Source organism: Nicotiana tabacum, chromosome 16 (genome assembly GCF_000715075.1).
Source record: "Nicotiana tabacum cultivar K326 chromosome 16, ASM71507v2, whole genome shotgun sequence".
NCBI lineage: Eukaryota > Viridiplantae > Streptophyta > Magnoliopsida > Solanales > Solanaceae > Nicotiana > Nicotiana tabacum.
Genome location: NC_134095.1, coordinates 102,597,964 through 102,614,789, shown reverse-complemented (window position 1 = coordinate 102,614,789; position 16,826 = coordinate 102,597,964). Strand labels below are relative to the sequence as shown.

The 16,826-nt window shown below is 38.0% G+C and overlaps 2 protein-coding genes across 2 annotated transcripts; both read left to right on the top strand.

The window, feature by feature from the left end:
• The first annotated feature begins 11,872 nt into the window (after positions 1-11,872).
• On the top strand, positions 11,873-13,700 carry LOC142170344 (uncharacterized). Its single transcript, XM_075232237.1, has 3 exons — positions 11,873-11,993; positions 12,255-12,757; positions 12,843-13,700. Exons 1-3 carry the CDS (start codon positions 11,873-11,875, stop codon positions 13,698-13,700), a joined length of 1,482 nt encoding a protein of 493 aa, XP_075088338.1.
• Positions 13,701-15,818: 2,118 nt separating this feature from the next.
• Positions 15,819-16,454, top strand: LOC142170343 (uncharacterized). The gene is made up of 2 exons (XM_075232236.1): positions 15,819-16,110; positions 16,210-16,454. Exons 1-2 carry the CDS (start codon positions 15,819-15,821, stop codon positions 16,452-16,454), a joined length of 537 nt encoding a protein of 178 aa, XP_075088337.1.
• The last annotated feature ends 372 nt before the right edge of the window (positions 16,455-16,826 follow it).

Genomic DNA, 16,826 nt, shown 5'->3' with positions numbered 1-16,826 from the left:
CCAAAGCAAAACCTGGGGAACCAGGCCTTCAAACAGTCTCAAATGCCACATCTCATAGTGAAAGAGGGGTACCCTGATGTGTCAATGTTCTCAAGGGCCTCAGGGAACCAGGGTAGTGCTCACACCAAGTCCTCTTAAAAAATCATCAACTTGTGCAGTGTGGAGTAGCCAGCCCTAGTGTGTCAAAGTTCAGAGTAGCCTCATGGACTCCAAAGCAATGCTCACACTGGATGGGCAAGAGCCTAAGTGTTCTAGGAATTGAAGTGGATAGTGTTTTACAAGAGTAGTTTTGAGAAACAGTTTCAGACTTTCAAGAAAATCAGAAGTAAACAGAGTCATTCAGTTCCTGGAACCTAGGCAAAGGTTCCAGCCAAACAAACATCATTCAAAAATAGGATTACTTAAGCCTATTAGTTGTTACAAAGTGACCAAACACATAAACAAGGTGGATCAAACAGCCACATGTAAAGGGTAATAGGAATTAGAGAGCTAGGTATCCAAATAGGAGATCATGCTAGTAGGGAAGTAAACAAGACATAGATCTAATTTTAGACATAAGTAAACATGCAAACTTGTTGAAGGCAGAACACCTAGTTCTAACTAAAAACAAAAGTTAACATGTTATTGTAGTAAACACATGTATGGGATAGGAGTAGACAAAAACACATAGGTTAAACATTAATAGACATGCTAGGAAACACATAGTTAGACATGTTATTGACTACATAGTTTTGAGCAGAAGTAGCCTCATAGATTGGACAGAAGTAGTCATGCTAACAAACACATAGATTGAACAGGAGTAACATGCTGATAAACACATAAATTCAACAGAAGTAACATGCTGATAAACACACATAATTTAAACAGAAGTAGTATGTTGATAAACACACAAATTTAAACAGAAGTAGCATGCTGATAAATAGGCATTTCAATTGAATGACAATGGTAGAGGCATACCAGTTAAGGAAGCAAAAAGAGAAGGTAAAGTAAGACAAGATTCAACAGTCTAGCCTTGGCTTTCAGTCGGATAGTCAAGCAGTGATCACAAGTAGCAGAGAGAGAGATGAGAGAAAAGTTTTGCGTGTGTGTGAATGGAAAAAATAAGGTAAGAAAATAATCAAATAATCATAGGAGTCGAATAGCATAGGTAAGTAAGGCAAGGAAAATTGACATTGCAAAAATAAGGTAAGGAAATAATCAAATAATCAATCAAGCTTGATTAAGGGTAGGAAATTGGGGAATTATACCATAAATAACTCTAATTGAATTTCAAATAAGGCAAGAAGTAGGTTTAACAGTCGACTAGGGTTAGAACCCTTAAATCAAATAATCAGTTTCACAAATAAGGCAACATGGGTAATCAGACACCAATCAAAGGGTCAATCAACCCATAGATAGATAAGAGATATCAACTAAGAACTCAGGATTAAGGAAAACTATCAGAGATCAGTAAATTAGTTTAGCAAACAAAGGAAACCCTAAATAATTAGGCTAATCAATCAATTATTCAAACAATAACGGACAAGAGGTTTTAATCAAACACTGAATAGTCAAACAATTGGACCAGGAACATAACTATGCGAGAAAGATCAAACGAAACATAAAAACTTCAGAAAACCTTTTGTAAAACTGGAAGTGGAAACCCTAGATAATTAGAAAGATACTTAGGGTCGATTAGTAGCAGGAAGATTAGGAGAAATTTAAATAAATATCCATGGAAATAGAAAGCACTTCAAACATACAGAGATTCGAACAAAAGAAATCAAAGAAATCAAAAACCTAAAGTAGTTTAGTGCTAAAAATCGGTTAGTAGTAGAAAAGTAAAAGAACCTTATAGAATAACCATGGAAATTTGGAAACATATCAAACATGGAGAGGATCGAACAACAGATAATATAGAGATCAAACCTAAGATAACATAGTGCCAGAAATCGACTAATAGTGAAAAAACAAGAAACTCTTTAAAGAAAAATCGACGACGAACTCAGAAACTTTCCAGATCTACAAAGATATGGATGGATTCTTGTTTGAAGTGAGGCTTTTGAAGAAAGAGTGAAAGGGTAAAGAGAATCCAGTCTCAAACAAGAAATTTGAACCGTAAAAGCATCAGAATAGTAACACTCACAACCATAAACGGACTCTCAGAGAGTCTTGAACCAGATATGGTTAGATCTCTTCGATATTTTTCCATGAAATCACAAAATTGAGCAACCAAGGGAAGCAGGAAGCCCGCAAGGGTCTCAAACACCCATGGAAATCCATGGGTCGAGTGAGAATCGGAGGGATTAGGGCTAGTTTAAGGTGGCAGCGGCTAGGGTTAGGTTTAGGTCTCAGAGATATGGAGAGGATGAGAGATTCTATGGCGGCCGTTTGGTGAGAATGAATTAGGTTTGGGGGGTCGTTTGGTTAAAATTGGTAAGAAGTGATGGTGGCCATTGATCTCTATAATCAATGACCTGGATTGAAAGGTTTGGGGGCCAGGTTTTAATTTGATTTGGGCCTGGTCTTAGTGGGTTAGGGATTTGGGGTTGAAATTGGGCCATTTAATTAGGCTAGGTCCGAAATAAAAAGGGTCATTTGTTAAATATCCATTTAATTGCTAAAACAATTTTTAAAAATAGTTAATAAATTATAAAAAATAATTTTCCTACCTAGAAATATTTCAAAATAATTACTTAATATTTTAAAAATATAAGAGGCTATTTTCCGATAAAATAATATAATAATATATACATGGGCTATAATTGCAAAGTAATTACAATTGTCCCAAAAAAATGCAAATGTGGCTATTTGTACAATAATTGAAACTTGGTACAAATGCAAATGATAAAATTAAGCTACAAAATTATTATAAAACTATTTGGGATGCAATCAGTGATTATTTTATAAATCAAATACTGGGATAATTTAATTAAAATCTTTAAAAATGCAGAAATTGTAAAAAATACTAATTGATGCCAATGCATTATTTTAAAAATATTATAGGGAAAAATTGGATATCAACACCACCCTATAGTGATATTACTATAGTAATGATTTTGTGCCGAGCACGTAGCTCATTTCTATTCCCCCATATCGTTGGCTCTAGTTGAGTTAAAGAGTTGTTTGGCAAGGGATTTATCAAGCCAAGTGTTTCTTCTTAGGGTGCAGCGGTGTTGTTTGTGAAGAAGAAGAAGAAAAAGAAAAATAATAATGGTTCCACGAGGATATGCATTGATTATAGGCAGTTGAACAAGGTCACTAACAAGAACAAGTATCCATTGCCTCGTATTAGTGATTTGTTTGATCAGATTTAGGGTGCCAGGGTGTTCTCAAAAATTGATTTGAGATCGGGTTATCACTAGTTGGAGATTAGGGCTTCAGACATCCCTAAGAAGACTTTCAAGACTCGGTAACGACATTATGAGTTTTTAGTGGTGTCTTTTGATTTTACTAATGTCTCAGCAACTTTCATGCATTTGATGAACTATTTGTTTCAGCCATATTTGGACTTTTTTTCATTTTATTCATTGATGATATCTTGGTATATTCCCATAGCAGGGAGGAACATGAGCAACATTTGAGGATTGTGCTTTAGATTATGGGGAGAAAAAGTTGTATGCTAAGTTTTCCAAGTGTAAGTTTTGGTAGGATTTGGTGGTAATCTTGGGCCACGTGGTGTCTAGTAATGGTATCAAGGTGGAGCCGAAGAAGATTGAGGCATTTTAGAGTTGTCCTAGACCTTCTACATCTATAGAGATCATGAGTTTCTTAGGGATACTATCTTCGCTTTGTGAAGGGATTTTCATCTATTGCAGCCCCACTAACCAAGTTGACTCATAAAGGCATTCCTTTTAGATGGTTTGATGAGTGTCAAGAGAGCTTTTAGAAGCTCCAAACTGATTTGACTACAGCTTTAGTTTTGGTATTACACTTAAGATCGGGGATGTAATTGTTTATTATAAAACTTCGTGCATTGTCCTTGGTTGTGTATTGATGCAGGATGATGGGTGTTTGCTTATGCGTCACAACAGTTGAAGGCTTATGCGAAGAATTATGTGGTTCATGATTTGGAGTTAGCTGATATTGTACATGAACTTAGGATTTGGAGGCATTACTTGAATGGTGTGTTATGTGAGGTTTACACTGATCATAGAAGTCTTCAACATTTATTCAAGAAAAAAGATTTAAATTTGAGGTAACGAAAGTGGCTGACGTTATTGAAGGATTATGATATTACTATCTTGAATCATCCGGGTAAGGCGAATGTGGTAGCGGATACTTTAAGTGGGAAGACGGAGAGTATGGGGAGTTTGGCATATATTCCAGCTGTGGAAAGGCCTTAGGATATAGATGTTCAGGCCTTGGCCAATAGATTTGTGAGATTGGATATTTCCAAGCCTATTAGAGTTCTTACTTTTATGTTGTTGCACATTAGTCCTTGTTTGAGTATATTAAGGATCGCGAATAATCCTCATTTGCTTGTCCTTAAGGACACGATGTTGCGAGGTGGTGCTAGGAAAGTGATCATTGGTAATGATGGTATATTGCGACTTGAGAGTCAAATTTGTGTTCCTAATGTCGATAGTTTGATGAAGTTGATTCTTGAGGAGGCACACAACTCAAGGTATTCTATTTATCCAGATGCTACAAAGATGTATCATGATTTAAAGCAGCATTATTAGTGGCAGAAGATGAAGAAGGATATTGTTGGGCATGTTTCGTGGTGCTTGAATTATCAGTAGGTAAAGTATGAGCATCAGAAACCGGTTTGTCTGCTTCAGAAGATAGATATATCGGAGTGGAAGTGGGAGCACATTTCTGTGGACTTTGTTGTAGGATTGTCAGGGACCTTTAGGAAGTTTGACGTGTTTGGGCCATTATGAATAGATTGACCAATTCTGCACATTTCGCTCCAATCATGACTTCTTACACTTCAGAGAGGTTGACTCAGATCTACACTAGAGAGATTGTCTATTTGCATGGCATGCCTATTTCTATTATCTCAAATTGCGGTACTTAGTTCACATCGCATTTTTAAAGAGCTCATCAATGAGAGTTTGGCATAAGTGGAGCTTAGCACTATATTTTATCCCTAGACAGATGGGCAGTCCAAACAGACCCCTCAAATCCTTGAGGACATTATAAGATCTTGTATTATTGATTTTGGAGGGCATTGGAATCAAATTTTACCATTGGTAAAAGTTTCTTACATCTATCAATCCATTATTCATGTGGCGTAGTTTGAGGCTTTATATGGTTAGACGGTGTTTTTTTCTGGTTAGTTAGCTTGATATTGGTGAGGCAAGGTTTTTTAGCATAGATGTTGTTCGTGATGCTTTAGAGAAGGCGAAGTTGATCTAGGAGCGGCTTCGTGCATCACAATTCAGGAAAAAGAGTGATGCTGATAGGAAGGTTCGTGATATCGCTTTCATGGAAAGTGAGAAACTACTTCTTGAGTATCAACTATGAAGGGTGTGATGATATTTGGGAAGAAGGACAAGTTGAGACCTAGGTATATTTGCCTATTTGATGGTTTAGAGAGAGTTGATGAGGTGGCTTACATGCTTGCTTTACCACCTAGAATGTGGGGAGTTCATCTGATATTTCATATTTTTGTGCTTCAGAGCTATTATCAAGACAAGTCATATGTGTTAGATTTTAGTTCAAGGCAGTTGAATGAGAACCTGGCTTATAAAGAAGAGCCGGTGACCATTTTGGATAGACATGTACGGAAGTTAAGATCGAAAGAGATTGCATCAATAAAATTCTAGTGGAGAGGCCAAACGGCCAAGGAAGTGACTTGGGAGACTACACATGGTATGTGGAGCATATATCCTTACTTTTTTGGCATTCCAAGAGGATTCTAAACCCGTTAATGAATGGACGTTTGTTTAATAGGGAAGGAATATAACGACCAGATCGGTCATTTTGTATAATAGAATTCTGTTTCCCAATTTGATACTTTTCATTTTTTTTAGTGTTTTTGGACTTAAGGGGATGGTTGATTTGGTTTCAGGAAGCTGTGAGAGTGAAGTGGAACATTTAGATCCATTTTGGAAAGCTTAAATTGTAAGAGTTGATCAAAGTTTAACTTTTGAGTAAATGATCTCGGAATCTTGATTTGATGCTTTCAATAGGTTTGTATTATGATTTTGGACTTGTTAGTATGTTCATATTTAATTTTGGATGTTCTTAAAAAATTTAAATCTAATCGCCGAAAGTTGGTAATTTGAAAACCTAAAGAGTTCATAAATTTGACAGGCAGTTGACTTTTGGACCAATGAGCTTTGATTATAGCTTTGGGACATTGGATAGGTTTATTTGACTAAATAAAGTTATGTGCGAAGTTTGATTGTAATCCAGAATGTCTAAGTGTGATGCAGACGCATACAATGAAGTTGGAATGTTTGAAAGTTAAAAGAAAGGATGTGATCTTCGATTCTTGATTTTATTTGTTGTTTTGAAAGAGGCGGGGCGGATGGCCTTTGCGTTCCCGCTACTCCTATCGCATTTTCAAAGGGGTATTTGTGGGCTGAGGCAGATTGTATTTCGCGAACGCGAGGGAGTAGTTGTATTTACCAAGGTCATAACTAGACAGACTATATAAATGTGGTTTTCAGGATTTTTTGTTCATTCTCTCATATTTTAAATCCTAGACTTGGAGATGGGCAATTTATCAAGGATTTTTTCATACAAGATAAGAGAGTAAGTGATTTCTACTCATTTGTGATTGTATTCCAAGAAAATACATGGATTTTTAATCCCTAAATCAAGTATTTAAAGTGTAAAAATTATTGTTTTTGGTATCAACTTAAGAGAGGGGTTTTGGAGGTTTTGATTATGAAATTGGAACCCGATTTGGAATCTAATCATATATTTAAAATCATGGGGTTATGGATGAACTATATGTATGATCAATTTTGGATTTCAGGCTTGAGACTCGAGATTGATTTTTGTTGACTTTTGATTTGGGTTAAAGATTGAATCTTTTTACAATGGAATCAATTCCTAAAGCTTGTATTGACTCGTTTATGTAATAATTTACTAGATTTGAGTCGTTTGGAGTTTTATTTGAAAGGAAAGTCTTAAGCTAGACTGGAAGAGGTGTGTCTCTTGTCTATCTTTGTAAGAGGAAATTCTCCTCATAGATGATCTATTTTCTACTTGTTGCTTAATTTAGGAGTAACTTATATGCGACGTGATGAGCGTATATGCGTACCTAGGTTACAAACATATCTGATAGAATTTTGGATTATGATATGCCTTGTTTGGACTATGTGACTTTATCGTCCATGTTCCATTAATCGTATGACTACGTGATGACTCATAATTATGATTTAGAAGCTTGCTTAAGGTTATGACTTGTTAAATTGGGTACAAAAAATTATTTTGGCATGTTGAGATTTCTTATTAAGTACACTTGTCTTATTTAACTCAAATTGATGGTGAAATGGTTTAATTTACTCCTGCTAAATGTTATGATTAGACTTTTAAATGCAAAATAGCATATTGAAATGTTGTGATAAATTATACTACATGAATACTCATAGCCATCTTTTAGCCGTGTGAGCTTTTATCTACATCTCTATTATAATGTGCTGGTACTTCTTAATTAATTATTTTATACACATATGCATGAGTTGGAGAGTTAGATATTGCGAAGAATTGAGAATTTTCATACTAAAGTAACTATGAGCTGATACTGATTATTGGAAATTGATTAATGAATGTAAAATAATCAACTCTTAATATGGATTCGTCCCTTCGGAGTCAAGTGATTACACATGTTACTTTGGGACCTGTGAGCATAAGCACTCAGATTTGGTGCTTGGTTTGGACACGTGGCGTGTGTTATGCTCATGAATTTGTGATGTGAAGTATGAGAAGGGATCCTGACCATGCCTACTTATGAATCTTAGACTTATACAGTGACTTTTATATAAATATTAGTGGATTTACAAAAACAATTAGGCGAGGATTGAGGTATTTGACACCTGGTTTGATCTCCTATATATGTGAAGCATGCCTAAATTCCATATGTATTGTATCTCTAGACTTTGTACATAGTTGATGATACCATGCTTTACTTCATATTTTATTTATTCTCTCACCTGTTTATTTGATTGATAGTAAGTATCGATATTAATCCTCACCATTACATCTTTAAGGCTAGACTTTATACTTACTGAGTACTGTGATTTTTTACTCATACTACACTTTTACATATTTTTGTGCATATTCTGAGGCAGGAAATAGTGGTATCCATCCAACAGAATAAGAGTATCTATTGGAGGCTTCGTGGTGATCTGGTTTACTTTATTCGTTCTGCTACACATGGAGTCTCTCTTCCCTACTTATCTATTTCTACCTTCTTCTTTTTCAGACAAATGTTATTATTCAGTTGAGACTGTTTCCTTTTGTTAGATGCGTGTAGTATTGTGACACCGGGTTTTAGGATGTTGTGAGATAATTGTGGTTATGTTTAGATCATGTCTGAGACTTATGTATATCATGATGCTATTTTGAGGCTTGTTCAGCTTTCATATCTATATCATAACTTTGTTAGTGACTTAATAATTGGATTCTATTATTGTTATTAAATGTTGGTTTGTCTAACAAATAGGTTAGGCATCATCACATCCTTTTGTTAATGCCACTATTCCTAAATCCTACAAAATTATAAGGGAAAGAAACTGTAGACAATTAAAATTTTATTAAATTTGAATCCATAAGTAATTTGGATTTTATCATATACTAAATATATATTAGTCCAAATTATACTATGGGCTAGTATAATCGGGTTGATTATTTAAATCTAAAATAAATTGATTTAAATAAAAGTCCAATGTATTATTGGGCTAGCCTGTCAGTTGGTCTTCTATCAAATGGACCGGCCCATAAGCCTCAAGACCAATGATCCACTAGGATTTTTTTGGATATTACTCCACCCCACACCTATATAAAGGGGTCAAGGGAGAAGGCTAAAAGACAAGTAAGTAAGCAGAAGGAAAGGCTAAAGAAGCTCTAAAGAATAGCATCAAGGTCTCCATCTATAGCTGCAATCATCGTCTGTAGTCAAGTTCCAAAGGCGAACTCAAATCATAGGCGGGCGGCTTCAAATCTTCCATTCGTGATTACCCAACACCAAATCCTGGTTCGTGACGACCTTAAAATTGTTCGTGATGTACTACATATCTAAAATCTGTCAAGTTCAAGATCAAGCTCCCAAGCTCTTGAACCATCGTCCATGAGTAGAAGAATTAGAGGACTACATCTCTTTAGATCTAGAGATATTTTAGAGATTGTAACCCCATCACTTAAAATTGAATATAATATTTGTCGCTATACTTCTTGTCTTGATTATTATTTTTCAAGAACGAAATTTAGTTGTTACAAATTTTGGCACGCCCAGTGGGACTATCTCTACCTCTCATCTCTTCTCAACTCTCAACATTCAAGATCACTAAGATGGCTTCAAAGAAGATCGACTCAAAAGTTGTTGACTCCAAGTTTTCTTCTGACGTTGAAAGTATCCTGAACGTTACTATGGGGAGTCTTGGGCCAATCACCCGGAGCAAGGTGAGCGTCTTCGGACAACATGCACGTCGTCTGCACCAATGCATGCTTTGAGATCTTCATCATCCGAAGAAGAAAGGTCCTCTGCTAGCAAGTTAGAGAGAGGAGATAATATTGCAGAAGTTGTGGAGAAATCTCTTGCTCAACTTACTTTATACAATACCAAGAGTCAGCTTACCCAAACTAATGATGAAGTCTTAAGTGTTGGCTCCACGCCAATCTCGCCACATGACATGTTCCAAACTGAGTTCAATCTGTGGGAAGGTCTCGGTTATTCTTCATTATCTGCAATAATCATGGAGGCAATGATGACTAACACTTCGACAATAGAGGAGCAACTCGCAAACCTGACAAAGGCGATTGATGGCTTAACAAAGTATGCTCAAGATCAAGATGTTTGTATCGCAAAATTGACAGGCATAGTTGAAAGCATGATGGATGGAGAATCAAGTCATGCACTTGGAAAGCTTCCTGAAGTCCACGAGAAGGCTGATCCTCCAATAAAACAAGTGTCATCCGCCAAAGAACTTCATGTCTCCTCCGAAGGATCAATTCCCATAGAATAATTGAAGGAATTCATTATGGGAACTATCAAGGATAAGTATGAGGTCACTTCAAAGTCTTCTCTCACGTATGCAAAGCCGTATAGTGCAAGAATCGACAACTTGAAGATGCATGCCGGCTATCAACCTCCCTAATTTCATCAGTTCGGTGGCACGGGAAATCCAAAGCAACATGTCGCGCACTTTGTTGAGACATGCAACAATGCAGGGACTTATGGAGATTACCTTGTCAAGCAGTTTGTTCGCTCACTAATATGGAATGCTTTTGATTGGTACACTGGCCTCGAGGCTGGATCCATTGATAGTTGGGACCAATTGGAGCAAGAGTTTCTCAATCGCGTTTATAGCACGAGGCATACTGTGAGCATGGTGGAACTTACGAACACTCACCAACAAAAAGATGAACCAGTTATTGACTTTATCAATCGATGGAGGAATGCAAGCCTTAACTGCAAAGATAGGCTAAGCGAAGCTTCTAGCATAGAGATGTGCATCCAAGGAATGCATTGGGGACTTCATTACATCTTGCAAGGAATTAAGCCCAGGACATTTGAAGAACTTGCCACCCGCGCTCATGATATGGAGTTGAGCATGGCTTCTGCGGGAAATGAAGGGCTACCCATCTACGAACCTCGCAAGGGAAGGGATAAGCAAGAAGTCAAGAAATGGAGCAAGTTCGTACCCAAGAATGAAAGCAAAGAATCCATGAACGTCAATGCCTCTCCTTTGAAGTTTACTACCAAGGTGAGCAAGAAACAGAGTATGAAAACAACTTCCTCTCAAGATAATGCAAATCAGAAGTTGACTCTCAAAGAGATGCAAGAAAAGGAGTACACATTTCTAGACTCCGATGTGCCTGCAATATTTGAAGAACTCCTCGAGTTAAAGCTTATTGAGCTGCCAGAGATGAAGCGACCAGATGAAGCTGGAAAAAGCAATGACCCAAATTATTGCAAATACCATCGGCTTGTAGGTCATCCTCTTGAGAAGTGCTTTGTTTTCAAGGATAAAGTTATGGATTTGGCTCGTCAAAAGAAGATCGAGCTCGAAGACAAAAAGGCAAGCATAAACCATGTGTCCACTACCTTTGGCTCATTCAATCCGATTGAGATATGCACTTGTGAAGGGAATGAAGATGAAGAATTGTTGGAGGATGACAAAGTCTGAGTTGATCAACTTGATGAAGAAGGATAGACCCTGGTAACTCGTCGAATACGCCGTAAATTAAGTCTGCAAAAAGGATCAACGAAGCAACCTATGAGGAATAAGATGGTGAGAAGACTAAAGAAGCTACAAATGGTTAAGAACCCAAAGAAGGTGGAGATAGAGACCCACCATCACCAAAATACATGCCACCCGATGATGACAAGGCGTTGTGTTGTAATGTTGATAAAGAAGAAGTGGAAAAGAATGAAGTCAAGTTAACACTCTCTCTATCACTGTCTAATAGTCTTGTTGAGCCCTCCTTCCAAGAAGCAAATGTTTGTAATGCAAAAATCACCTTCACTGAAGACGATCTCCTACTTGGCGAGACACCACACAATCGCCCTTTGTTTATGGTGGGTTATGTGCTCGAGTGGAGGATAAACAGAATCTTGATAGATGATGGATTTGCAGTTAACATTCTTCCTATTCGCATAATAAAAGAACTCGACATCTCAACTGAAGAACTTTCTGAAAGTTGCCTAATGATTCAAGGATTCAATCAAGGGGGACAAAGGGCCATATAAGCTATCAAACTGGAAATCACCATGGGAGATATGCAATCAACTGCATGGATACATGTTATTGATGCAAAGAATTCATACAATTTGTTGCTTGGCAAGCCGTGGATACACGAGAACAAAGTTGTCCCATTAACTTACTACCAATGTTTGAAATATAATAAAGATGGAGTCAAAAAGAAGATAGTTGCTGACGACAAGTCGTTCGCGAAAGCCGAGGCATAATTTGCTAATGCAAAGATCTACTTGAAGAACCACATAATGAAGGGAGTAAAAGTTGATGACATCACGAAGGCCAAAGGTGATAATATTGTGTCCAAAAGGGTTGAAGTAGCTTCTGCTGAAGATAAAGTTACAATAGAAGCATGCTAAGTTTCAAAAACTCACAAAAAGAATGTTGCAATTGCAGGCAAGAAAATAGCTCCTTTATTTCGTTACGTCCCAAAAGTGAAGAAAGATGAAGGAGAATTATCAAGCCTCCAAAAAGGTGCACTAAGAGAATTAATACTTCCTATAAAGCAGATTGATACCATAAAGTTATCTTCAAAGCTACTGGAAAATTTTGTGGCCCCTCATATGCCTCAAAAAAAGGCACTCCCCACGAAACACACAAATGAAGGTTTTGATCTGAATGCTTACAGGTTGTTCGCAAAGGCTGGATATGATCCCAATGATCCATCTAAGCTAGGGAAGCTCCCACCTGAAGCTACTAGGAAAGCAAGCACGATGAAGGATAAGGAGCATATGGTGAAGCAATTACGTGAGGGTCTAAGTTACAAACAACCCCCACCAATTCGCATTTCCATTAGAAGAGCAAGTATTAACTATATCACGATGGAAGATGAACCCGTTGATCCTAATAAAAGGCCTTCTGTCTTTGATCGACTTGGAGAACCAGCTACAAGAACTTATGTATTTGAGAGGTTGGGCCATTTAAAAAGAAGAAGAACAAGTCCCAAAGAAATTATGAAAAAATAAGAACACCTTTGCCATCTAGAGTCCAAAGTATCTCCAAAGAGTGTCAAAGCCTGATCCTCCCAGAATGAGGCGACAATCAGAACTTTTGATTTCATGTGGAGAGGTACTCAAACTGAAGACTCGCACAGTGGTCCACACTAGAGAGCATGATGACGATGAAGAAAGCGTAGGATCTTCATATCACATTAATGCGAATGAGGAGCAATACACATCATCCCTAAGAAAAGTTGATGAAAATTTGGGAAATGCCTCTTGGTGTGGCCATATATCTTTTAATGATGGTGATCCTCAAGAAGACGAAGATGTCGAGGACGCTCCTACGGAACTAGAAGAAGGAATTAAAATGACTGTTGATGCATTGAAAGAAGTCAACCTTGGCACTACAGAAGACTCCAGGCCCACCTATGTAAGTGCCCTATTAACCACAGATGAAGAAAGCACTTATGTGGAGCTAGTCAAAGAATATAGAGATGTCTTTGCTTGGAGCTACAAAGAGATGCCTGGTTTAGATCCTAAAGTAGTAGTTCATCATCTCGCAGTCAAGAAAGGAGCTCGTCCTGTTAAGCAAGCCCAAAGACGCTTCAGGCCAGAATTGATCCCATCAATCGATGCCAAGGTCAATAAACTCATCGAAGCTGGTTTCATTCAAGAGGTTAAATATCCTACATGGATTTCAAGCATTGTTCCTGTGAAGAAGAAGAATGGACAAATTCGAGTTTGTATCGATTTTAGAGACCTCAATAATGCATGCCCTAAGGACGAATTTCTGCTCCCCATTCCAGAGCTTATGATTGATACCACCACCGGATACGAGGCAATGTCTTTCATGGATGGATCATCTGGCTACAATCAAATACGTATGTCACCAAAAAAATGAAGAGCTTATTGCATTTCGCACTCCTAAGGGCATTTATTGCTACAAAGTAATACCTTTTAGCTTGAAGAATGTTGGTGCCACATATCAAAGGGCAATGCAGAATATCTTTGACGACATCCTCCGCAAGAATGTGGAATGCTATGTGGATGATTTAGTGGTGAAATCAAGAAAGAGAGGAGACCACTTGCAAGACTTAAGAATGGTGTTCGAACGACTCTGGAGATATCAACTTAGAATGACCCCGTTGAAATATGCTTTAGGAGTTACTTCTGGAAAATTCCTTGGCTTCATTGTTCGACATCGAGGGATTAAGATAGATCAAGCCAAAGTTGATGCAATCTTGAAGATGCCCGAGCCTAAAAATATACATGAACTGAAAAGTCTACAAGGAAAATCGGCGTACCTTAGAAGATTCATCTCAAATCTAGCAGGAAAGTTCCAACCTTTTAGCCGTCTCATGAAGAAGGGCATACCTTTTGAATGGGACCATGCTTGTAGCAATGCATTTCAAAGCATCAAATCCTACTTGATGAAACCTCCAGTCTGGCAGACCCTATATTAGGAAAGCCATTGATTTTATATATTGCAGCCCAAGAAAGGTCAGTTGGAGCCCTTTTGGCCCAAGAAAATGGTGAAAGTAAAGAAAAATCCCTCTACTACTTGAGTAGGATGATGACCCCAAAGAAGCTAAAGTATTCTTCGATTGAAAAGTTGTGTCTGGCATTGGTTTTCGCAATTCAAAAGCTAAAGCACTACTTTCAAGCTCATTCCATCTGTCTCATCTCAAGGGCGAACCCGATCAAGTTTGTTATGTCAAAACCCGTCCTCAAGGATCGATTAGCAAGGTGGTACCTACAATTTCAACAATTCGATATTGTGTATATCCCACAAAAAGTTGTGAAAGGAAAGCTTTGGCAGATTTCTTGGAAGATCATCCAATTCCTGATGATTAGGAGTTGACTGATGAACTACCTGATGAGGATGCGATGGTCATCGAAATGCAACCACCGTGGAAAATGTATTTTGATGGTGTCACACATCGTGAAGGAGCTGGTGCAGGTGTTGTGCTTGTCACTTCTCAAGGGGAAGTCTTGCCATATTCCTTCACCTTAACACAACATTGCACCAACAACGTTGCAGAATATCAAGCACTCATACTTGGGATTGAGATGGTCGTTGATATGAGACAACTCCAATTACATATTTTTGGAGAATCTGAGTTACTGATCAATCAATTGCTAGGTAGCTACGAGGTTAAAAAGCCAGAATTGCATCCTTATTATGATTATGCGCAAAAATTGATTGGATGGCTTGGCAATGTAACTCTTCAGCATGTGCCAAGGAAGGATAATAAGAAAGCTGACGCCCTAGCTACTCTAGCTTCGACATTGACTCTGCCCGGCCAGACACAAATCACTATCTGCCAAAAATGGATAGTACCACCAAATAAGAACAAGGTTGAAGAAAGCAAGCTCGAGCATTTGGTAGCCATCGCTGAAGCTGTGAAGGTTGATTGGCGACAAACCATGATCGACTACTTATGTTACGGGGTATTTCTAGAAGATCCAAGAAGAAAGACCGAAATTCGTCGGTGTGTCCCTCGCTTCCTTTACTACAAAGACACTTTGTATCGAAGATCATTTGAGGGAGTTCTCTTGTGTTGTTTAGGGGAAGATGAAGCAACTCAAGCTATGCTAGAGGCACACTCTGGAGTTTTTGGATCACATCAATCCAGGCCGAAGTTCCACTTCCACATTAAGAGGATGGGTTACTACTGGCCGACAATGGTGAAAGATTGCTTAGATTATGCTCGAAGATGCAAGGCTTGCCAGTTTCACGCAAATTTTATACACCAACCACCTGAAATGTTACACCCTACTATTGCATCTTGGCCATTTGACGCTTGGGGATTAGACATTGTTGGACCACTTCCAAAATCTTCTGGAGGACATCTATACATCTTGGCCAGATTATTTCTAAAAATGGGTCGAGGTCGTCGCTCTCAAGGAAGTGAAGAAAGAGAATCTTGCAAACTTCATTCGAGTGAACATCATATATTATTTTGGCATTCCTAGTTATATAATAAAAGATAATGGCAAACCGTTCGATAACAAATTGATGACCAAGATCTGTGAACTTTTTGGCTTCAAGCAACGTAATTTGTCAATGTATTATGCTGCTGCAAATGGACTAGCCGAAGCATTTAACAAGACACTTTGCAACTTGTTAAAGAAGTTCGTCTCCAAGTCTAAAAGAGATTGGCATGACAGAATGGAAGAAGCTTTATGGGCAAATCGTACGACTCATCGCACACCGACACAAGCAACTCCTTATTCTCTTGTTTACGGAGTTGAAGCAGTTCTTCCTCTTGAGCGTAAAATAATGTCCTTGCGACTCGCTGTCCAAGAAGGTCTTACTAAATAAGAAAACGCTCATCTGCACCTTGAAGAACTTGAGTCCCTTGATGAAAAAAGGCTAGAGGCTCAACAAAGTCTTGAATGTTATCAAGCTCGTCTTTCTCGTGCTTTCAACAAAAAGGTTCGCTTGAGGTCCTTCCAAGTTGGAGATCAAGTTCTTGCAGTAAGAAGACCTATTATCACCTCTCGCAAATCTGGGGGCAAATTCACTTCAAAGTGGGATGGATCATATGTTGTGCAAGAAGCCTATTCAAGTGGAGCTTACAAGTTAGTTGATGCAGATGGCATAAGAATTATCCCTATCAACGGGAAATATTTGAAGAGGTATTATCCTTGAATAATAAACGATCCTTGACGCACAAGTCTAAACTGCAAGTCATGAAGTTCCTTAATGCACGATCCTAAACTGCATGTTGCTATGCTCCTTAACGTAAGAGTCTAAACTGCATGTTGCAATGCTCCTGGCCTGCATGAGCCTAAACTGCGAATGGCACCCCAAAAAAAAGGAGTCCGCTAGGTTGAAAACTTCCAAAGAGGCGGCCTAGGCAAAAGTTAGGACATAAAAAAAAATTAAAAATCACTTATTTTGAACTACGTTATGACTTGATCCTCTTCACCGAGGTACGTAGGTAGCTTAGAGTTTCATTCTAAGTTCAGTCGCATAAGCTTAAAAAAAAGTTTGTTTCAACGTGACATGATCATCAAAATT